Source organism: Narcine bancroftii, chromosome 6, assembly GCF_036971445.1.
Source record: "Narcine bancroftii isolate sNarBan1 chromosome 6, sNarBan1.hap1, whole genome shotgun sequence".
NCBI lineage: Eukaryota > Metazoa > Chordata > Chondrichthyes > Torpediniformes > Narcinidae > Narcine > Narcine bancroftii.
Window position 1 is genome coordinate 197,681,526 of NC_091474.1, and position 24,513 is coordinate 197,706,038.

General features: G+C 37.6%; 1 protein-coding gene across 1 annotated transcript in view; it reads left to right on the top strand.

Annotated features, from left to right (window-relative positions):
* mchr2a (melanin concentrating hormone receptor 2a) overlaps positions 1–16,191 on the top strand; it is a 37,778-nt gene extending 21,587 nt beyond the window's left edge. Inside the window, exons 3-5 of the mRNA XM_069888318.1 lie at positions 9,261–9,455; positions 11,839–11,958; positions 15,598–16,191. Of these exons, the coding sequence (XP_069744419.1) occupies positions 9,261–9,455; positions 11,839–11,958; positions 15,598–15,922 (640 nt within the window). The 3' untranslated portion in view covers positions 15,923–16,191. The remainder of the gene's footprint in view (positions 1–9,260; positions 9,456–11,838; positions 11,959–15,597) is intronic.
* The last annotated feature ends 8,322 nt before the right edge of the window (positions 16,192–24,513 follow it).

Below are 24,513 nucleotides of genomic sequence, written 5' to 3' on the forward strand. Positions count from 1 at the left end.
TAAAGGTCTTCCTATCTCTACAGCAATGCAATGGTAAAGTTGAGACCCCTGAGCAAGTCACAGATTGCACCTGGAATGTCACTGGTAGCTTTAATCTGTTCACTTGGCTGTTTTGTAAGGACTTCTGCTATTACACCTTTCCCAATCAACTGTGTTCATTCCATCCTGTACCTAGCAGATCACTCTTCTCCAATCCTGATTTGCCAATACAATCACCATCTCCACTGCTGATTCAGTATCATCATTGCCCCAGTTCTTCAATGTTTCTCCCTCATCCTATCCTGTCATGAGTCATGAACATATTTTCTTCTCGATCTGCCATTTGTCCCTGAAACACCAGCTTTCCCCTCACATTAACTTTCCTGCAAAGCCACTTTATGAAAAGAAATAGCCTTATCTATTGTTACGAGCCCAAAGGATGACAAAACCCAGCAGCAACAGATATTCACCATGACAAGTAGTTACTTAAACAAAAGTTTTTAATTATCTTTAAACATGAAAACAGAATCATACTTTAACTTATCACTATTAACTTAACTAACCCAACTTAACCCCTTTCTAATTCTAAGTGCACGTGCATATAATGTGTGTAAATTTAAGAAAAGTTCTTTGGTTCACAGTTCAATCTCACTTCTCACTCTTCCAAGTTCACTGGTTGCAGGCAATTCTTATACTGTGCACAGAATTTAATATGTATAAAGTTCACCAGGCTTTGGTGCTCGAAAGGTAAATGGTTACCGCTCGGGAAGGTTCTTGTAGGTTTGTAGAGAGAGAGATGTGAAGTTCCAGGATTTCCACAAATGAGTCACCTCAATGTCTCACTGATGAAACTTGCCCCATCAGGGTTCTCCAGATGATAACCATTTTCTTTCAGGTATCACAGAGTTTCTTTCTGTTCCACTTATTCCAAGAGATACATCAAATAGATAGCACTTCCAGCCATCCGCCACTCTGGAACTCTGTTTCAGTTCCAACAAGCTTCTCCTGGCTTGTTACAGCTTTGTGTCACACACAGTCAAAGACTTCAGCAAACAATAGGAGTCAGTCTTCTAGTCCATCTATTTTAGATAAACAAACCTCTCAATTACCTCTGAGTAAGCTCTTTGCAGAGAGGTCAAAAGCCTTGCAAAAATGTCCAAAATAAACAACCTGACTCCAGTTGTTCTTCCAAGACAATAGTCTATTCATTTCATGACATCATTTCAATTAGTACCTACTTGTGAAATGTGCATAGCATTCTTCATAGTTTTTGTAAAGTCACTGAATGTGAATTCTTCAGTATTTCAAAAAAGATCTGTTTTAAAGTGTGTGTATGTAACCTACTCTAATTTTACCAATTTATCTCCCATAAACTTTCCCAAATATTCCATCACACTATGTCCACAGTCCATTCAGTATTAGCCAAAGCCTTGGAACTTAAATACTGAGAACTTTGGTTAACCAAAAAATGTAAGGTATCATTAAACCACCACAAAACCACCATTCAGTATACTTCCATTGCAGAAATTATTTTTTATGAGTTTATTGTGAAAATAATAATCCATTGATATATTTTCTCTGATCAGACAAGTTATACAGGACATCAACTTTTTTTCAAAAGGTTTGCTTCCTGAGAGAAAAAAAATTGGGGATTATTATAGACAACTTCAAGCTGAACACAAAGATAATTTCAGATTTTCTGTATCATGTAGGACATTGGAGAAACATTAAATTAACTCTCATTGAATTTAGAATGTTTAATCGCATCATGATGCTGAAACATTTCTTAGTTCAACTGACTAAAAATATTTTTCAGCTGATTTTCATTTGTACTCAGCATCTGATGCCTCTTGTGTCAGTGTCCAACAATAGTTGCCTTGCATTAATGGAGTTCAGTTACGCTGATACTGCCTTTTCATGATCGCAATGTCCTGGTGAAACCTTTCACTATGTTCATTAGTGACTGCGCCAAGATCAGCAGGGAAGAAGTGCGAAGACAGAAAATTAATTTTCAATGACATGTTGCATTTCATGGTTTTGTATCCTAGGTTATTTTAAAAAACAGTACATAGGAAATTTTGAAGGTGATTTTTGATCCTCAGCCCAAAATCCATAAAATGCACTCACAAGTCTTCTGGAAGCAAAATCTTTGTTGCCCAATGCTATTGAGCATTAAACCATATATCTTTTTAAAAAATACTTTATTTCCTCTTTTATCCATAAATGAATTCAAATATATTTAAAAATACAGATATAATAGTATATTGAGTATCAAATACATGATGATAATACCCAACATCCCCTCCCCACCCCCTACAGTTCCAAGAAAAGCAAGTATGTAGTTAAGTGTTAGAATAGAAGAAAAGAAAGAAAGAAAAATAAGAATGAGAATGGACTGCTGAAGCTATTAAAACTCATCTAATCTAAAATTTCATATGTATTCCATCATTAATGGGATTCCATGCTGGTCTTAAAGGCTAAGAAGAACATTTAGAAATCTAAAAAAAATCCTAGTTTTTGTAGATATGGGCACAAAATTAGTAAAAATATATCATACTTTTTCCTTAAATTTCATGTAATTTTCTCAAGGGGAACACAACTCTGCATTTCCCCACTCCATCATTCCACACTCAGGTGTTAATCAGATTTCCAAGCAACTGCAAATCATTTCAGGCCATTGCCAATGCAATTTTAACAAATTCTATCTTGGTATTTAGTTAATTTCAATTTAGGTCTTATCCCTAAAATGTTACCTAATAAAAATAATTCTGGATTTTGTAGAAAGTAGACTCCTGTAATTTTCTCTAAAAATGTCCTAATTCCAGCCAAAATGGTCTTACTTTGAATGTAAAAAAAAAGTTCCCACCTCTTTGCAACATCTAAAACACTGATCTGATAAATCTGATTTCAGTTTACTTAATTTTTGTGGCGTGAGGTATAACCGATGTAAAATATATATATGTGTGTATTTTACCACTGTATCTTACATTTCCACTGAAGTCATACAGTCTCGACATAAATCACCCCAATTCTTCTCATTTATTATCACAGTTAAATCTGACTCCCATTTTTGTCTAGATTTAGGGGTCCCCATTTGAAATTAATGATAAATAGCCAAAATAGATATCTTTGTATTTCCCTTTCTTATTAAAGTCTCTATATCACTACACTCTGGTAAAAATATTGTAAGACCCAGGTTATCACTTAAAAATGCTCTGATTTAAAAATAGAAAAATATCGTATTATTACGAATACCATATTTATTCTTAAGTTGTTCAAATGACATCAATTGCCCTTGCTTATAACATTCTTCAATGTATCTGATTTTCCCCCTCTTCAAAGAAAGAGGTTAAGAAATTTAAATTGGGCTGCTCTTTTAGAGTTAGGAAGCTGTAAACCTCCAAATTCATATTTCCACGTTAATTTTTCTAAAGAGACTCTTGACATTTTATCTTTCCATAAAAACTTTATAATATATTTATTTAATATTTGAAAATTTTTTGAGATATAAATATAGGAAATGATTGAAAAAGATACTGTGTCTGAGAAATACATTCAATGTTATACAATTAATTCTTCCTAATAATATTATAGATAATTATGTCCATTTATTTAAATCCTCTTCAACTTTTTTAAGTAATTCCAAATATTTCAATTTATATAAATGTTGTATTTATTATCTGTACGAACTCCTAAATATTTTATCCCATTTATTGACCACTTAAACTGAGTGTTTCTTTGGCAAATAGTTTAATCACCTCTTACAAGAGGCATAATTTCACTTTTGTCTCAATTTATTTTATAACCTGGAACTGTACCATATTCTTCTTGTTAAATGTAGCTTTTGTAATGAATTTGCTGATTCTGCTGATTTTGCAGTGACCATTGGATGCAGAAAAGATGCACCCCGCCTCCCCCAGAAAAGATTTCACTTTTTATATGTCACAAAGGTCACTCTTTTAATTCCCTCCTTATTCTCTCTATTCCATTACCTTCCCTTATTAATTCTTGTCTATACTATCTATATTTTCCTCTAAGTACAGATACATTCATGTATGCTCATTGTCTCTATTCACTCTTATACCTCTTTACCCGCATACATATCAATCGTGATCATTTTTACTCTCATTACCCGTCTTCCTCCCTCAGTCTATTTTTGTCTTTACCCACATACATATCAATCGTGATCATTTTAACTCTCATTACCCGTCTTCCTCCCTCAGTCTATTTTTGTAATTGTTCTGCAAATTTTCGTGCTTCTTCTGGATCCGAGAATAGTCTGTTTTGTTGTCCTGGAATAAATATTTTCAATACCGCTGGATGCTTTAGTATAAATTTAATGGAGAGGGGAGATGTGGTTGTCCGACAAGGGATAAAGGACAACTCAGGAGGTGAAGGGGAGATTGGGGATAAATAAGATAGAAATAGGAGAATAAGGAAAATGTTGGATGTTGTAGGAATGTTGTCTTATAAAGAGTTGAAAATAAGAAAACAGAAATGGAAAAGGAGGAAAGGTAATGATGGAAAAACGGAAAGAGAAGATAAACAAAATATAAAAGGGCTACGCTGAACTATATGTCTTTAAATATTAATGGAATACATAACCAAATTAAAAGGAAGAAACTACTAAATTTAAATGAATAAATGTATTCCATTAGAAAAAATAACATATAGGTTAAGAAATAATATTGAAATATTCGAACAAGTATAGGAGCCTTACATTAAATACAATAGCGAAAACCTACCGGGGACAAACATTACCTAAGTTGATGGAAGGAGAAGGAAAGAAAAGAATGGACTCAGTAGAATTTCTGGTGTAATTTTGTTGAAGGACAACATTGTCTGACTGGCTTAATGCAACCTAGATTGTATACCTAAAATGGATGAGGGGGGGGTGGGGGGGTGCTTTGGGAGGAAAGGGGGGGGAGAAAAAGTCACTGTATATGTGTGAAAAAGAAATAGTGTATATCATGGCTAATGTGATTTATGGTGTGAAAAATAAAAAATTTAAAAAAAAAAGAATTTGCTGATTCTGTCAGATATATCAGCTCATCAGCAAATAAGCTAATATATGTTCCTCTTGATTAATTCTAAAACCCTAAATATTCAGATCTCTATGAATTGCTTCTGCTAAGGGCTCTATAGCTAAAACAAATAACACTAATGACAATGGACATCCTTGTCTACTCGATCATGTTTATCGAAATGGGGCAGAGATTTGACTATTTGTTACCACCTTGGCTTTAGGTTCGTTATACAAAGCTTTCACCAATTTATAAAAATCTGCCCTACTCCAAATTTTTCCAATACTTTAAATAAAAAATCCCATTCTAATCTATCAAACATCTTTTCTGCATCCAATGGATTTCTATGCTTAGTTCACTTTTTTTTGTACGAAATGAATTATATTCAATAATCTAATTATATTATCTGCTGACTGTCTCTTTTTTCTCAAAACCAGTTTGATCCATATTTAGCAATTTAGGTAAATATTTTGTAAATCTATTTGTAAAAACTTTAGCAATTATCTTAGTCTGTAAGATAATTGCTAAAGTTTTTACAAATAGGCTTTAGTGGATCTTCATCTTTTTTGGGGTATCATGGTAATTATTGCTATTGAAAATGATTCAGGGAGACTATGGGTTTGCAACGCCTGATTTAAAACATCCATAAACAAAGGTATCACTAAATCTTTGAACTCTTTATAAAATTAAGGAGATTTATTACTTTATAAAGAACATTGCAACTATTCCTCCACTTCTCTTCAAGTAAGGGGAGCATTTAACTCTGTTTGTTCAGTTAAATTTAATGTTGGTAATGCTATATGTGACAAAAAGTCTTCTATTTTATTTTTAACATCTCCCTGGGATACTGATTGATATAACTTGGCATAAAATTATTTTAAAGGTTCATTAATTTCTTGAGGTTTATAATTAACAGCATTTATCTCCGTTTCCATTGCATTAATCATTCTTGAAATTTGTTCTGCCTTCAATTGCCAAGAAAGTACCTTATGTGCTCTTTCACCTAACTATTAATATTTCTGTTTAAATCTTGTAATCATTTTTTTCTGTCTATAGGTTTGTATTGCATTATACTCCAGTTTTTTTATTAAAAAGCTTTCTCTTTCTCTCTTCAGAATGCCTTCATTAGAGATCTTTTTCTAAATTAATTATCTCCTTTTCCGATTGTTCCACCTCTCTCATATAGTCTTTTTTTTCTAATTTAGAAGTATATTTTGTCTTTAAAGCACCTCATGTAATAAATTTATTAGGTGTGGATGCGTAGTTAGTTTCACAAAACTTTTGAATTTGTCTTCTAATAAAATAACATAAATCTTTTATTTTCAAGAATGGAAAATTAAGTTGTCATCTATAACCCAATTTCTCTTTATCTGTCATTGTGATTGCCAATGTCAATGGAGAGTGATTTGATTATATTCTTGCTTTATATTCAGTTTCAATAGTCCTACCCTGTATTTGGGCAGATAGTAAAAATAAGTCTATCCTTGAATAAGAGTCACGTCAATGAAAAAAAAACATACATCTTGATGCACCTTGAAAAGTTATGCTCCACAATTATTATTACAATTTTCTATTTTCAAGAAGAAAAGCATAAGAAATAGAAGCCATCTATCTTGAATGTACTCACTAACTAAACTTCTGCAGCCCTTCTGGCATTCCTAAAGTTAACTAGCTTCTAGTTGGAGAAATTTCTTCTCATTTCTGTGCTGAACCAATCAAGCCCCTTAACAATGCTGTACACTTCAATAGTATCACTCCCAAATGAGAAAGTTCACTCCATATTCCTGATGCACTGTTAACCACATCTATGAAGAATGTATCTCACTGTTGATGAATGAGCAGAGTAATATTGACAGCAGTTTCTGAAATTCCACATTTTAACTTGTTTTAAGAGTGCAGACCAATGAAGGCAAACACTGATAGCTTCAACTGTAAACTCTGGGCTATTATCAAAAACCACAGATGTCTAGAGGTCCCACTGTTCCACTCACAGTCAATTTATTCATGGTATGTTAATCTGTTTCAATGATGTATTCAGTTCACAAACTATTGATTTAAAATTCTTGAGTTGCAATTTTAAAATTAAAATTGTCAGTTTCTTGGAAATATGGCTTTATGGTATTGACTTAAGACGTGTAGTTCAATAAAGGTAATTAACAAACAGGGGATTAGACAGTTCTATACTTTTTTAAGTTTGTTGCTATCGAGTGTTATCAGAAAAAAAACATCTGCACAAACAATAGTGTTATTTAATACAAAGTGAAAAACTCCAATTGCGAGCAACACTTAAAAAGAAAAATAATCCTAGGTTTTGAAAATATGATGTAAGTGCGTGAAATGCCGCAGTGTGATGCAGGTCAATGAGGTACCGAAGGACAAAGAAAGGTTCCAAGTATATATTTACATTGGAGAGGCTATTTTCAGCATCTCCATTTCCGGCAGAGGTCAATGCCATCAGGAAAACTAATATTAGAAATCCAAGCAGCAAACTTTGGAGTAGCAACATAACACATTACAACATTTTCAGCAAGAACTCCCAGTGAGTGAGGTTGTCTATTGAATGCACAGAGTTAGATGGTTGCTCATACTTTAATCATCTTTCTCTTTGGGATATAATTTACCTTCTGGAAGTTCATTATTAAGGCCAGTTTTAATTATATACTGCACCATTATAACAAAGACAGAGAGTCTAATCATTATTTAATGCCATTTGTGTATGGTGTGCCTGCCACTTAGCCCTGTTATGCATTTATGTTGTAACAGGTGGGATCTATTGCAAAGATCTTAATGATCATTCTTAACAGTAATAATGGGTGCCTCCACCAATCTTACAGAAGATCAGACTCTAATGTACACAAAAGACTAGGTTAAGAGTTCCTGGAGATAAATTGGTGATGTCATTAACATAAAATTAAAAAACACAATGGTGGAGAAACTCAGCAGTTCAAACAGCATACTCTACATAACAAAAATAAAGATATATCACTAATGTTTTGGGACTGAGCCCCTCATCAAGATATGAGCAAAATGTACGTAGGCGCCTGAATAAAATGGTGGGTGGGAGGGGCAGGGGGAGCACGGGCCCACAGGCAAGAGGTAATAGGTGAATGGAAAGGGAAGAGGGTAGAGAGCTGGAGTAAAGGAGACAGAGGGATAGGGAAGAGAGGGAGAACTATGAGTGGATGTGATGCACAGTAGTGACAGTAAGCAGACACAAGATTCAAAGATTGAAACAACAGGCTTTATTCAGCTTAAACTCTCTGCTGTGGCTAGCTGTGACTTGCTTCTGAGTGACTGACCGCAAGAGGGGCTGCATGTGGCTTATATCCTGGGCAGCTGATTGGCAGCCGATCAGGTGGGGTTTGGTCCATTCAGGTTGACTGATTGACAGCCGGCCAGGTGTTGTCTGTCCTCCAGTGATCTTCCTGCAGGTACAGTGGTCGCCCCCTGCAGTGGGCTAGTGGTGTATCACCACAGTGGATGAACAGAAACTGGAGAAGTCGATGTTAATGCCATCCAGTTGGTGAATATCCAGATGGAATATTAGGTATTGTTCCTCCAATTTATGGGTGGCCCTGATTTGGCAGTGCATGAGGACATAGACAGACATGTTGGTGCACGAATAGGATGCAGAATTGAAATGAATGGCCCATGGAAAGTCCCACTCATTGATTCAGAAAAGTGCTCAGCAAAACGATCTCCCAGTCTCTCTGATGTAAAGAAGGCCACAATAGGAGCAGTAAATGACTCCCGCAGATTCACAAGTGAAGTGTTGCTTCACTTGGAAGGACTGTTTGAGGCCACGAATAGTGATGAGTTCATTAAGATTGTTGGAATAGAGTACCTTTATTGACCATTGAGTTATCATCTGAATTGCAGTGTGTGTAGTGAAACAAAATTCAATGGTGATGTTCAAAGGAGAGTTGGTAAGTATTTCAGAAGACACACTGAGGGACCATTGAGAAAGAGGTGGTAAATGCAACTTCTTGAATATGCGTTTCAAAGAAATGGTCTAAATTCAATGCGCAAACTAGCCTGCAACTGCCCTGTGTGATTCTCTCTCCCAATCACTTTCTATTCTGCTGTGACTTGTTATCCAGCATCTACCAGCACAATGACTTCAATAAAGACAGAAAGACATTTTGAAAACATAAATTTTAAATAATATTCAAACTCTGATTTTCAGTTCATTAATAGTGATTATTGTGTTTTTTAAAAAAAAAGCTTCTGAAAGTCTATTCAAATTCTCATCCATAGGTACCTGGCTCTTGTTCATCCATTTCGTCTGACAAGTTTCAGAACCAGGTCAAAAACCATTAAAATCAATCTGAGCCTTTGGGCTATTTCACTTGTATTGGCTCTTCCAGTCTGGATGCATGCAAAAGTCATTAAATTTAAGGATGGCTTGGAAAGCTGTGCTTTTGATTTGACTTCACCCCAGGACATACTTTGGTGAGTGTATTTTAAAATAAGGTGCCTAATGGTTGATGTACATTTTTTCAAATAGTATAAGGTTTTACACTTAAATCTAACAATGCTCCATCCAGACTGATAAACTATCAACTTTTAAACTGAGCTCACTGCCAGTAATGATTGTAGAAACCAAATCAATCAGAACCTTGAAGAAGGTTTGACAATTGAGGAAAATCATTTGCAGGCCACAGAGAAAGATTGGGAGAGTGGGACTGTGCATTGCAGTGAGATGAAGGCCATTCAGCCCAACTCTCACCTCTGCTGTTTGTGATCCAAGTGAATTCCATTTTATCCTACTGCATCTTACGTTACCAGGATATTACCTTATTCCTTTATCCTTCATGTTATTATCCAGATCTTCATTAAGGACATTTATACTGTGTGTCTCAACTACTCCTGCATTTAAGATTTGTCATCTTATTATTCTCTGTACAAAAAAGATGAATTTAAATTTAGACATACCGCATGGTAACAGGGCATTTTGGCCCAACTTGCACCTAATTAGCCTACAACCTCCAGTACATTTTGAATGGTGAAAAGAAACCAGAGCCCCTGAGGAAAACCCAAGCAGACAAAGGGAGACCATACAAATTCCTTACAGACAGCGCAGGATTTGAATCCATGGTACTGATCGTTGGTGCTGTAGTGGTGTAATAATTGCTACGCCAACCGTGCACCCAATGCATATTCTTCCAATTCTTAATGCATATTCTTAATTAATTCAGAAATAAATTATGCAGGACTTTAATGTGAATATATGAATTACCTTTTGAATAAAAAATTGTACCTCATTTATTATTTTCTTTATTTTGCAGTCTTGCCCTCAAAGTATTTTTCAGCTATTGTAAAAACCTTTCCAGTGTCACAATCTTCAGAATTCATATTTGGAGCATTTTTACTTTATTTTAAATCAAATTTTTCTGCTAAATCTTGTTAAAATATGCACTCCTTTTATGCCAGGAAATAACAACATACATCTAAATCAAGCCCTCATGTTAAAATGTTTCCAATGTATTAGTGTTTACTAGCAGTTAGGGAGCCAGAACAATAAACCAAAGGGAGATGAAGAGGTGTTAACTTTGACCCAAATCTACCCAAAAGGGGTTGAATGAGGACAGTTCGAATTTATTTTGAAAAACACACCAAAAAAAAAATGCTGCAACCCTATTCAGATACTCTCCTCAATCAGTGTGGTGAATCAACCACAAAATGTAAGAATGCATTTTTCAGCGCCCTTCTGGCGATGAAATGGACGCATAAAATTGCACCCGCCTGTTGATGGAGGAAAATTTTAGTAGAATTTCTCATTGCTATTACATTTCAATATTAATATCACTGGAGAGTATTTTTCACTTCATTGCAAAGTCAACATTGAAAGTAATTTCATAAAAGCGATGAAGTTCACATCCTGAAATTAAATATTCACCAATAGACCAAACACAGACTTCAAGTAACAATACAAATTCCTTAAAATTTGTTGAATCAATCGCAGTTACAGCATGTAGTGTAAAACTGTACAAGGAGTGAACATTGTTTCTGGACTCAGGCATCCAGCCCTGTAAATATATAGCCAGAGCCACTTGTTTAAGGCAGTGCTAATTTTTGAAATGTTCTGTCAAAGCTCACTGCTTAATAGTCAACAAAAATATCAAAGTCTACCTGATTCATTAATATGGCACTGATTTGGCTATTCAGAAGATATTTTGGTTATTGGCCAGTAAATGAAAATTAAAATGCTTGTCAACCATTTAAGACACAGATGACCTGAGGCTCATTAGTCTTTGGAATTTGTTTCTTCAATCTGGGGGTGGCAGTGGAGTCTTTGAATATTTTTAATGCACGTATATAGACTTGATAAACCAGGAGGTGAAAGGTTACGGAGTTAGTCAGAAATGCAGAGCTGAGGTTACAATCTTTTATTTAATTTAATTTAGACATACAGCATGGTAACAGGCCCTTCTGGCCCACAAGCCCATGTCAACTAAATGCTCCAATTAGTCTACAATTCCCATATGTTTTGAAGAGTGGGAGGAAGCTGGAATTCCTGGAGGAATCCCATGCAGACATGGGGAGAACATGCAAATTCCTTATAAACAGTGCCAGATTTGAGCCTGGGTCACAGACATTATAATAGCACTGTGTTAACCGTGCCTTACTGAATGACAGGACAGGCTTGGTGCAGAAGCACCTATTCCTGCTTTTAAATCATACGTTCATATAACACTATTCATTTGAAAATTGACAACAAACAAAGCAACCTCGAAATATATATATATTTAAAAAATCAGTCATTAAATCTTCAGACAAGCATTGATTAATAATTAGCCAAAACTAACATGTTATTTCTCTGGTCCTTTCACAGGTATACATTGTATCATACATTGACTTCTTTCTTTGTTCCTTTACCACTGATACTGATTTGCTACATATTGATTCTATGTTATGCATGGGAAATCTACCAAGAAAACAAGAAAAATGGAAGGTATATTGTTTGTGTAATGTACAGAATAAGTAAATGAACAAAGGAGGATTTTTCCCCAAAAATATTTTATATTTGGAAGTATGACATGGTAGCGATTAGTGAAACATGGTTACAGGAGGGATGTGACTGGCAGCTAAATATTCCTGGATTTAGTTGCTTTAGATGTGGTGGAACCGGGAGGAGGGGTGGGGGGCAAGAGGGGGTGGGGTTGCACTACTTGTTAGAGAAAATATTACAGCGGTGCTTAGGTGCGAGAGAATAGAAGGCTCATCTAAGGAGGCTATTTGGGTGGAATTGAGGAATGGGAAAGGGGAAGTTACAATTATAGGGGTGTATTATAGACCACTGAATGGGAACGCAAATTAAAAGAACAAATTAGTAGGGAGATAGCAGATATTTGTAATAAGCACAGGGTAGTGATTGTGGGGGATTTTAATTTTCTGAATATTGATTGGGAAATCCATTTCATGAAAGGGCTGGATGGGTTAGAGTTTGTAAAATGTGTGCAGGATAGCTTTTTACATCAATACATGGAGGTACCAACTAGAGAGGCAGCTGTGTTGGATTTACTGTTGGGGAATGAGATGGGTCAGGTGACGGAGGTATATGTGGGGGAGCACTTCGGGTCCAGTGATCATAGTGGCATTAGCTTCAAGGTAATTATGGAAAAGGATAGGTCTGGGCCCAGAGTTGAAGTTTTTGAGTGGGGAAAAGCTAGGTTTGAGGAGATGCGAAAGGATTTACAAGGGATGGATTGGGAGAATTTGTTTTCTGGGAAGGATGTAATAGAGCAATGGAGTCTTTTAAAGGAGAGATTTTAAGAGTACAAAATCTTTATATACCTGTTAGGTTGAAAGGTAAGGTCAAAAGTTTGAAAAAGCCATGGTTCTCAAGGGATATTGGAAACTTGGTTCGAAAAAAGAGGGAGTACTACAATAAATATAAGAAACAGGGAAAAAAGGAGATGTCTGGGCACTAGCTAAAAGAAGGTATGAGGTGGCTATAGCAAGCAGGATGGAAAAAAAATCCAAAAAGTTTGTACAAATATGTAAATAGCAAAAGGAAAGTGAGACATAAAATTGGTCCAATAGAGAATCAGAAAGGACAAATGTATGTGGAGCTAAAAAGAGATGGGGGAAGTCTTGAACAATTTCTTTTCCTCAGTATTTAGTAAGGAGAAGGATATTGAACAGAGCAGGGTAAAGGAAGCAAAGGGGGTATATATGGAGACTATAGTGATTAAGAAAGAGGTTGTACTCGAGCTTTTGAAACATATAAAGGTGGATAAGTCTCCAGGTCCTGTCAGGATTTTCCCTAGGACCTTGAGAGAAGTTAGTGAGGAAATAGTGGAGGCTCCGCCAGTGATTTTTCAAATGTCATTAGAGACGGGTATAGTGCCGGAGGATTGATGTGTTGCGCATGTGGTTCCTTTATTTAAAAAGGGTTCGAGGAGCAAGCCTAGCAATTATCAGCCAGTACATTTGACATCTGTGGCAGGTAAATTGATGGAAAGCGTTCTTAGAGATAGTATATATAAATATATGGAGGGACAGGGTCTGATCAGGGACACTCAACACGGATTTATGCGTGGAAGGTCATGTTTGACCAATCTTGTTGAATTTTTTGAAGAGGTGACTAGGAATGTTGATGAAGGTAGAGCAGTGGATGTTGTCTATATGGACTTCAGTAAGGCCAAGTCCTTGGGTATTAATTTGGAGATAATCAAATGGATTCAACAGTGGCTGGAAGGAAGGTGCCAGAGAGTAGTAGTAGATAATTGTTTGTTAGGATGGAGAGCTGGTGACAAGTGGTGTACCTCAGGGTTCGGTATTGGGACTTTTGCTGTTTGTCTGGCTCTTCTTGTCTGGACTGATTCAAGTACCCTCCTCTAATCCCACCTACCAGCATTCTGCCCATATCCCTCCATCCCCCTCCCATCTATATACACATCAAACTCTTTCTTAAATTACGAAATTGACCCTGCCTCCACCAACTTTCCCAGAAGCCCATTCCACACAGTAACCACTCTCTGAGTAAAGAAATTCCCCCTCATGTTACTCCTAAACCTTTGCCTGTCAACTCTCAATCCATGATCTCTTGTACTCTCAATGGGAAAAGCCTTTCCACATCAACTCTATCTATCCCTCTCATTATCTTAATCACCTCTATCAACATCACTCTCAGCCTTTTATGTTCCAAGGAATAAAGACCTAATTTGCTCAATCTTTCCTTGTATTCTAGATGCTGAAACCCAGGCAACATTTTTGTAAATCTTCTCTGCACTCTCTCTATCTTGTTAATATCCTTCCTATAAATCGGTGACCAGAACTGTAGATCCATTTGTAATATTGGTATAGAAATGACAGATTAAATTTAAGCTGGACAAGTGTGAGTACACAGTAAATGTCAGGATCCTTATGAGCATTGATCTATAGGGACATCTTGGGATACAAATCCATAGATTCCTGAAGGTGACAACACAAGCAGATAGGAAAGTAATGAAGGATTACAGCATGCTTCAATTCCATTGGCTATATTTGGAATATTGTATGTAGCTCTGGTTTGCTGCATTAAAGAAAGGATGTGGAATATTTGGCAATGGTGCAAATGAGGTTCACCAGGACGATGCCTGGATAAGAGGGTGAAAGCTTTTGGGAAAGGTTGAACAAACTTGGATTGTATTTTTTTAGCATGGAAGCTGTGGAGCTACCTGATAAAGTATATAAAATGATGGGAGGCATAGTTAGGGTAGACAGTCAGAATCTTTTTCCCTGTGTGAGGGTAGTGAAGTTTGAGGGACATTTATGTGGTAAGTTATTAACTCCAAGATTGTAGGTGCCTGGAACATGATGCTTGGGAAGTGTTGGAAGAAGATATGAGAGCAACATTTAAGGGGCATTGCAGTTATCAGGAATTTACTGACTGTGTGTAGTTTAGATTGCTGCCCCCCCCCCCCCCTTTGGCTCTACCTCTACCTAACCCAATATAAACCTTGGTTTTCCTGCCTTACCTCAGATTCACCTGAAACTATTGTATATACCAGCCATTGATTGTAAGCTATTAAAAGCATGTCTGTGCTCTTCTCACGTCTCTGAGTATCAGTCGTGTTTAAAATGTCATCATGGTTAGCACAAATATCAAGGACTTTTCCTCTGCTGTACCATTCTGTATTCTATGTTCTTTGCATGTATTATCAAAGGTGAAAGTTCCAGATTCATTTACTGACAATTTTAAAATTAATTATGTCTTAACTGCTTTTTGCTGATTTTTAATATGTTAATTTTTGAGATTTTAAAATTACTCACTTAACGTCTTGTAGGCTTAACTATATCTCAATTTTTGGGACATTTAAATACTGTTGTACACTCACACCTGTGACACCTAAGGCTTTCCGTGTCTATCACTGGAGGCCCTGATTCAAAATTTAGGTTTTTCCCACAATCCAGAAGACATGTTTGCCTTGGGGCAATGAAGGAAATTCTTCATGTTCAGATCTGTGCAGAAACTGATGGTCTATCTGAGGAGAATGGGGAGCAAGATTTGACCAATATTTAAAGTAGAATAGCCTTGTTGCCACATAGGTAAAGGGAGTGAAATAGGCTGCGCTTAAATCAATTATTTTATCTGTTTACTGTCTAGGTATGATGTGACCATCCCCAGAGCACGGATCAAACGACTGACCAAAATGGTCTTGGTTTTGGTGGGTGTTTTTGTGGCTTGTTCGGCACCATACCACGTGATGCAATTGGTGAATCTCAGAATCACTCAGCCAACCACAGCATATTTCATCGGCTATTATATCTCCATCTGCCTCAGTTATGCCAGCAGCAGTATTAACCCATTTCTCTACATGTTGCTCAGTGGCAATTTCCGGAGGAGGCTGACTCGTTGTACAAAGATTCAGATGAAAGTAACAGAACGTCAAATTATTAACATAGAGAGCACAATAAAGTCAAGTTATTAAGTTAAGTAATTAAATATATTCAAGGCTGAGACAAATCATTTTTGAACCATGAGGAAATTCAGGATTATTGGAATTGGGCAGGAAAGTACAATTAAAGCCAGGATCAGCTCAGACATCATCTTATTGAACAGAGTGCAGAATTTAGAGGTCAAACAACCAACTCCTGCTCCTGTTCCTTATGTTCTTAATCGAACACATTGTCTCTTAGTAGATTAGAAATCTACCTTCAATTTAAATACACTCAAACCAATCATCCTATCTCCATTAAGCAGGGTAAAATCAATCAGATGTAAATAGTACTCTGAATCAATGGAATTGAAATAAGCATTCTGTTGGAATATTACAATCTCTGCCCTGTCAGTCTGAAGTCTGAAATCAACTGAAGGAGAATTGTTTTAAAGATGTCTTAGTCTAAAAAAAATTCCTGGAATCAAATCGCATTCTAAGAAGCAATAAAAAAGATTGACAACAGAAATTTCTAAGTGCAAGTCAATATCCATTGTGAGAATACCAAGTGTGAAAGCTCTGGTGAAGCTTTTCCACACCATTAGTTTGAAAATGTTCTTAATTTCCATCATCATTATTTCAAATTTTAAAATTAGAGATACAGCACGGTAACAGGCCCTTCTGGCCCATAAGCCCACACCGCCCAATTAAGCAACTAACCCCATATGTCTTTGAAACATGGGAGGAAACCCATGCATTCACAGGGAAGACATGCAAACTCTTTACAGACATCTGAGGATTCAAACCCAGATCACAATGGAGCTGTAATAGCATTGCACTGGCCCTGATGTTAACCGTGCAGTCCCACATTGTATGGAAAACACCATTCATTTAAAACGACATAAGTTGCTCTTGCAACTTCAGAACAGGAGTAACAAGTGTGACTTATTTCACTCTATATCTACTCATATGTTTTGGCCCTTTCTAATGAAAATTGCAACAGGTTCTTATCCCAACAATTTTTTTAATGTACTTCCATACTTGAAATAAACTGGTGTCAAGTAGTGTAGTTAAATACATGTGTTTGTTATGATTTTATATTTAACAGTGATTTTAAAAATGTCTATTTGAACAGATTCATAATTTTTTGAAAAAATTACACTTTTTCTCTTATGTTTTTGTTGAGGTAATTAAACTTGATAGAGAGCATTATTAAAAATACTTCGGCAGAAATCTGAAGTGAAGTTGGGTTAAATTTTCTTGGCTTATTATCTGGTGTTATAATATGCTACAAAATATTTAAAATTACATGCATTAGTTGCATCAATTACAAAATGAGATGTTACTGTTAAGAAAAATCCATGTACATGATAAAAGCAATATTTGTCATGACTGCCTCTGGTCCAAATTATAACACTATGTTATTCACTTAATGTTATCTTGTTAATTAAAATCCCATGTGACCAAAATAAAAATAGTTTTGGATTGTTTCTTGCTTCATTAAATTATTGCTCATGCCTCTCCTCCTCACTGCAATTAAACTATGTGCATGTTTTGTCTTTTGTTTGACCTATTATTTCTGCCGTTGTCTTTCTCTCATCACGATTCATAGACTACAGTACTTATTAGACCATAGGACCATAGAACATTACAGTGCAGAAACAGGCCTCTTCAGCCCTTCTAGTCTGTGCTGAACCATTTTTCTTTGCCTAGACCCACTGACCAGCACCCAGTCCATAGCCCTCCATACCTTTCCCATCCACATACCTGTCCAAATTTCTCCTAATATTAAAATTGAGCCCACATTCATCACTTCAGCTGGAAGCTCATTCCATACCCCCACCGCTCTCTGTGAGGAAGTTCCCCCTTATGTTTTCCTTTCAATTTTAACCCATGTCCTCTGGTTTATATCTCACCTACCTTCTGTGGAAAAAAGCCTATTTACATTTACTCTATCACCCTTATAATTTTGAATACCTCTATCAAATCTCCCCTCATTTTTCTATGCTCCAGGGAATAAAGTCCTAACCTGTTTAACCTTTCCCTGTAACTGAGTTCCTGAAGTCTGGGCAACATCCTAATAAATTTTCTCTGCACTCTTTCTATCTTATTGATATCTTTCCTGTAGTTTTGGTGACCAAAACTGCACACAATACTCCAAATTTAGCCTCACCAATATCTTATACAACTTTATTACAACATCCTAATTCCTGTACTCAATACTTTGATTTATTAAGGCCAATATCCCAAAAGCTCTCTTATAAAACCTATCCATTTGTGATGCCACTTTCAGTGAATTATGCATCTTTATTCCCAGATACCTCTGTTCTACTGCACTCCTCAGTGCCCTACCATTCATTGTGTATGTCCTTTCTTGGGTTGTCCTTCCAGAATGCAACACCTCACACTTGTCTGCATTAAATGCCATGTGCCATTTTTCAGCCCATTTTTTCCAGGTGGTCCAGATCCTTCCGCAAGTTTTGAAAACCTTCTTCACTGTCCACAACAGCTCCAATCTTCGCTGTCCACAACATCTTCTGAAAACTTGCTGATCCAATTTACCACATTATCATTCAGATCATTCATCTAGATAACAAACAACAATGGGCCCAGCACTGATCGGTAAGGCACACCACTAGTCACAACCCTCCAGTCTGAGAAGCAATTATCCCCACTACTCTCTGGCTTCTCCTGTCTAGCAATTGTCAAATCTAGTTCACTACTTCGCCATGAATACCGCGTGTCTGAACTTTCCTGACTTATGTCCCATGTGGGGCCTTGTCAAAGGTCTTACTAAAGACCATGTATACAACATCCACTGCCTTTCCTTCAACAACTTTCCTGGTAACCTCCTCAAAAAACTCTTTAATATTGGTTAAACATGACCTACCACACACAAAGCCATGTTGACTATCCCTAATCAGTTCATGGCTATCCAAATAATTGTATGTCCGATCTCTTAGAATATCTTCCAATAATTTACCTACTACTGACATCAGACTCAAGGGCCTATAGTTTCCAGGGTTAGTTTTGGAGCCCTTTATAAACAATGAAACAACTTGAGCTACCCTCTAATGCTCTGGCACCACAGCCATGGCTAAGGACATTTTAAATATTCCTGCCGGAGCCCCTTCAATTTCTACACTAGCCTCCCTCAGGCCCAAGGGAATATCTTGTCAGGCCCTGGGAATTTATCCACCCTTATTTGCTTTAAGACAGCAAGCACTTCCTCCTCTTTTATCTGTATAGATTCCATTACTTCACTGCTTGTTTTACTTACTTTCCACAATCCTGTGCCCTTTTCCTGAGTGATTTTTTTTTAAACCTCTCCCATCTCTTTTGACTCCATACAAAGCCAACCACTCTGATCTTCAAGGGGATCAATTTTGTCCCTTTCTATCCTTTTGCTCTTCACCCTGAGGATTTTCCTTCACAGAGTCTGCCAAAGCAACATCATGTCTTCTTTTATTCTTTCAAAAGGTTTTTCTTGCATTTTTTAAAAATGTACTCCTCAAATACCTCATTTGCTCCATTTTGTCAATTCCTGTTATACTCCTCTCTCTCTCTTCTGAACCCGATTCCAAATATCCCTTGAAAACCAAGGTTCACTATGCCTTCTAACTTTGCCTTTGATCCTGATAGGAACATACAAATACTGTACTCTCAAAATTTTACCTTTGAAGGTCCTCCACTTGCCTCGCACATCCTTAATGGAAAACAGCTTTTCCAAAATCCACACATTACAGATCCTTTCTCATTTCATCATAATTTGCCTTACTCCAATTTAGGATCTCAACCCAAGGCCCAGACCTATCCCTCTCTATAATTAACTGGAAACTAATGGCATTATGATCACAGGATCCAAAATGTTTCCCTACATATTCTTCTGTCAACTGTCTTGTCTTGTTCACTAACAGGAGATCCAATATTGCACTCTCTCTAATTGGTACCTCTTTTGATTTAGAAAACATTCCTGAACATGTTTGGCAAACTCCAAGCCATCCTGCCCTTTTACAGTATGGGAGTACCGGTCAATAGGTGGAAAGTTAAAATCTACTATCACAATTTTATATTTCCTGCAGTTGTCTGCAGTTGACTCTCTACAGATTTGCTCCTCCATTTCTCACTGACTATTGGGTGGTCTATAATACAACCCCATGAATGTGGTCATACCTTTCCCGTTCCTCAGCTCCTCCCATACAGCCCCAGTAGATGAGCCCTCAGTTCTGTTTTGCCTGAGCACAACTGTGATATTTTAAGTGAATTGAATTGTTCATTGTCAAATGTATCGAAATAAAGTGAAATAAGTGTGCTATTTGGGCAAATCAAGCAATCCAACAGTACAACAGGTAATGCAAAATAAAACAAAAATTCTGAATATAGTATTTCTGAAAAAAACTTCCATCATAACAGTTCAAAGGTTTCACCATTTCCCTATTGAGATGTTTACAAACTTATGTACATTCTGCTGACAAGAGAGGGCAGTAGAGAGAGTGACTGGGGTGGAATGGGTCTTTTCAGATGTTGGCTGCTTTCCCAAGACAGTGGGAATTATAGATGGAGTGTGTGGAGGGGAGGCTGGTTTTCATGATGGACTGAGCTACATTTCCAACTCACTTCAATTTCTTGCTGCCATGGGCAGAGCAGTTCCCATTCCAAGCTGTGATGCAACCACAGGGTACATGGTAAAAGACACTGGAGACATGCCAAATTTCTTTAGGCTTCTAAGGAAATCAAAGCATTCATGTGCTTTCTTAGCCAAAGTATCAACATGATCGAACCATGATAGTTACATCTAAAAGCTCAAAACTCCCTCCCATCTCAATCTCAGAAGCATTGTTGTGGACAGGGATGTGTCCTCCATCCAGCTTCATGAACCTGATGACCAGCTCCTTCATTTTGTTGGCATTGACGGAAAGGTTATTGTCCTGACACCATTCTCTCTATCCCCTTCCTGAATGCCATCTTGTCTTCGTTTGAGATCTATCCTGTAGCAGTAGCATATTGTGCAAACATATGCGTGGATTATTTTGATATTATGTTGGTATTATTCTGCCTCCATAACCTTCTCATTCTGATCAACATTTTTTACATTTTTAACATTTTCTTGCATGTGATTTTCATTTTATTTATGGCTTTTAACTACCACTACTTCTTTCACACATCCTCTTTGTTTTTTTTGGGCTTTAAATCCCAGCATACATTGCAACATAAAAGACAATACAGCACAGTACAGGCCCTTCAGCCTTCAATGTTGTGCCAACCCATATGTTCCTTCCTAAAAAAAATGTACTAAACCCTTTATTTTTCTTTCATCCATGTGCCTGTCGAAGAGTCTCTTAAGTTCCCCTAATGTTTCAATGTCCACCACCATCCCTGGCAAAGCATTCAGGCACCCACAATTCTCTATATAAAAAACTTACCCTGATGTCTCCCCTAAACTTCCCTCTCTTAACTTTATACATATGTCCTCTGGTGTTTGCTGATCCATCCCTGAGTTACAGGTGCAGACTGTCTTCCCTATCTGTGGCTCTCATAATCATGTAGACCTCTATTGTCTCCTCTCATTCTTCTACACTCAAAATCCATCCTATAATGAGGTGACCAGAACTGAACACAATACTCTAAATGTAGTCTCACCAGAGATTTGTAGAGTTGGAATGTGACCTCTTTACTCCTGAACTCAATACCCTATTAATGAAGCCCAGCATCCCATAGGCCTTCTTAACTATCCAATCAACTTGTGTGGTGACCTTGAGCGATGTATGGATTTGTACACCATGGTCCCTCTGTTCATCCACGCTCTTAAGTAACCTTCTGTTAACCCTGTACTCACCTTTCTGGTTTGTCCTTCCAAAATGCATCACCTCACACTTATCTGGATTGAAATCCATCTGCCACTTTTCTGCCAAAATCTGCATCCTGTCCCTTCCCCCTCCCACACAGATTCCACTGTCCCGCTCTCTCTCCAGAGCCCCGTAGTCAGCCCTCACACTCCCCCCTCACTCTGTCCCACGTGATATATTTGAATTTCTTCTCTGTTTTGCCTCAAAGATCTTGGACCAGCCTCCGGGATGCGAACGCATATTGCGGAGGCACCAGTAAAGTAGCATGGCAAGCGTTGAATCCCAGGACCTACATGCAGCCTCAGAGGAAGGTTTGCTGATTTAAATAGCATGGATTCCATGGATCTGATCAAGATTGTATCATCATAATGTCGGCAGCGGACTCAACAAGCATGATCCATTTCTTCGTTGAGATCAGACCTGTGGCACCACTTGGCACCCCTGCCTCCCACCTAGGAGTGGGAGTCATGCTTAGAAGTAGTTCATAGGTAGTGGTTAGAAGTTAAAAAGTGGTTGTACCTACAGCAGAGGCCGAAGGTGGAGACAGTCAAGTTGGAAGGTAACAGTGGTTATGGCAACTCTGGGGGGGGGGTGGTGATTTTTGTGAGAACAAGAGGTGTGGCAATGGCGGCAGAGGCCTGAGCAACTCATACCTCACTGAGATAGTTTAGTTATGATCATGTGTGGAGAGATACAGTGAAAAGCTTAGTTTTTGAGAGCATGACTGTATTCAAGGGTGGGGGAGAGAGGTGGTTACCAGGTGACAGGGTAGTTATAGCAGCTACGGACTCCACTGTTACCAGAACTATAATTTTGATTCATCTACATATTAAGAGGCTAGAAACCAAATTAAATCCCTGGTATCCAGCACTTCTGGGTGCCCAATAAATGAATTTGCAGGTTGCTTGACATTGCATGTTGCCTGATTGGTGAACTAATTTTAAATATTCATATTTTTTACCTATTTATTGTCCACTTTTTTTTTGCTGGTTGCTTGAGGCTGCCTGTTGTTTGACTTCCAGATAGTGAGGATTTTACTCTATCTTTCTTTGCCTCAGGCTCTTTCCTGTACAATGTTGGAGATTAGTGGAATGCAGCACAGATACAGAAAGGGCAGCAGCCCCCCAGAATAGAGGCGTCTGTTATCGTCAGTTTAAGGTCTCTGAGAAGCTGCACAAAGTGAGTGGCTGCGATATTGCACCTGGAATCAGGCTTCTCCCAAGTGAATGAGGTTCTGGTTGGAAAACGCATGGTCCTAAAGACAGCTGATGACGAGACTATCACTTTATAAACCAGAAAGGCCATGATTCAGTCAAGCTGATAATCTGAGGCAATGCACAGCTGAGATGTATGGTGACTTCATCCACTTACATTCAGACCTGCATGGCACCTTTACATTATGTACAGCATCCAAACAGATCCTTGAAAAAAGAATGCTATAATTTATGTCAATGAATCACAAGATCAATAGGCCATCTCATAAGAGATGGAATTGTACACGTGAGTATTGCAGTGATGGCGAGTACAATATATTAGTTGAAGTCATGTTTCTTTTGAGCAGGTCTGTGAGCAGTGCTCACCTATGGATTGCATAGCTTTGTACTGAACATGACATTGACAAATCAGATTTTAGAGGGTGGATTCAGATAACCAATACTTGGATTATTGGGAGCAATTTTGGGCTCCTTATTTAAGAAATGATGTGCTGACGTTGGAGAGAGTTCAGAGGAGGTTCACAAGGATGATTCTGGAAATGAAAGGGTTATCATATGAGGAGTGTTTGCCAGCTTTTGGCCTGGACTCATTGGAATTTAGGAGAATGGGGGGGGAGTGGAGCAGAGATGCAGTGGAATTTCTTTAGCCAGAGGGTGATTAACCTATGGAATTTGTTGCCACAGGCAGTTGTGGAGGCCAGGTCATTGGGAGTATTTATGGCAGAGATTAATAGATTCTTGATTGGCTGATTGGAAGAAGGCAGGGCAGTGGGGCTGAGTGGGAAAATGGATCAGCTCATGATGAAATGGTGGGGTAGACTTAAAGGGCTGAATGGCCTAGTGATGCTCTTATTGTTATCTCTTTTATGATCTCGCATACACGAGGATTGACTGCTGAATTGCCACACACCGCAAGGAAGAAGCAATGACATGGGCAGTAAGGAAGCAACTGGTGGCAGGTGTATTTGGCTGCTAATGAGCATCAAAATCAGGATGCAGTAGTAGCAGATCTATAAACTGAGGAATTTTACCACATTTGAATGAACCTCTTTTGCCCTTTCCCTGTACCATCAAATTGTCTCCGGAGCTCCTCCACCTTCAAGTGCTTTCCATGTTCTTGACATCCACCATCTCTTAAAACTGGTGGTTGGAATTACAGTGTCATTATGTTCTGCTGCGCACTGTGTCTTCCAGGTCACATTACTGCTTCTGGTATGTGCATTCAAGGATATTCTTACACCTTATTTATAGTTCTCTCCCCAAAGGCCAGCGTTAGTCCCGAAACCTCAGACACAGCATGCTTACCTAAAGGGGGAACCTCTTTGACAAATTCCCCTGGCTTCAGACACTCTTTGCTTGTCTCCTTCTTAATTGTGAGGTGAACGAATCAGCCACAGGCAGAAAAAAAAATTTCAACTGCATTCTCAAAAGGCTTCTAATCAGCATTCTCTGATTTTGCATTTATACATAATCAGAAAAATCGGTTAATTAATGCATAATATAAGGATATAACAAGTTAAAATACACCTCGACTTCAATTTTCAGAAAACATATTTTAAAACATATTTGAAGATAAACAATAGTA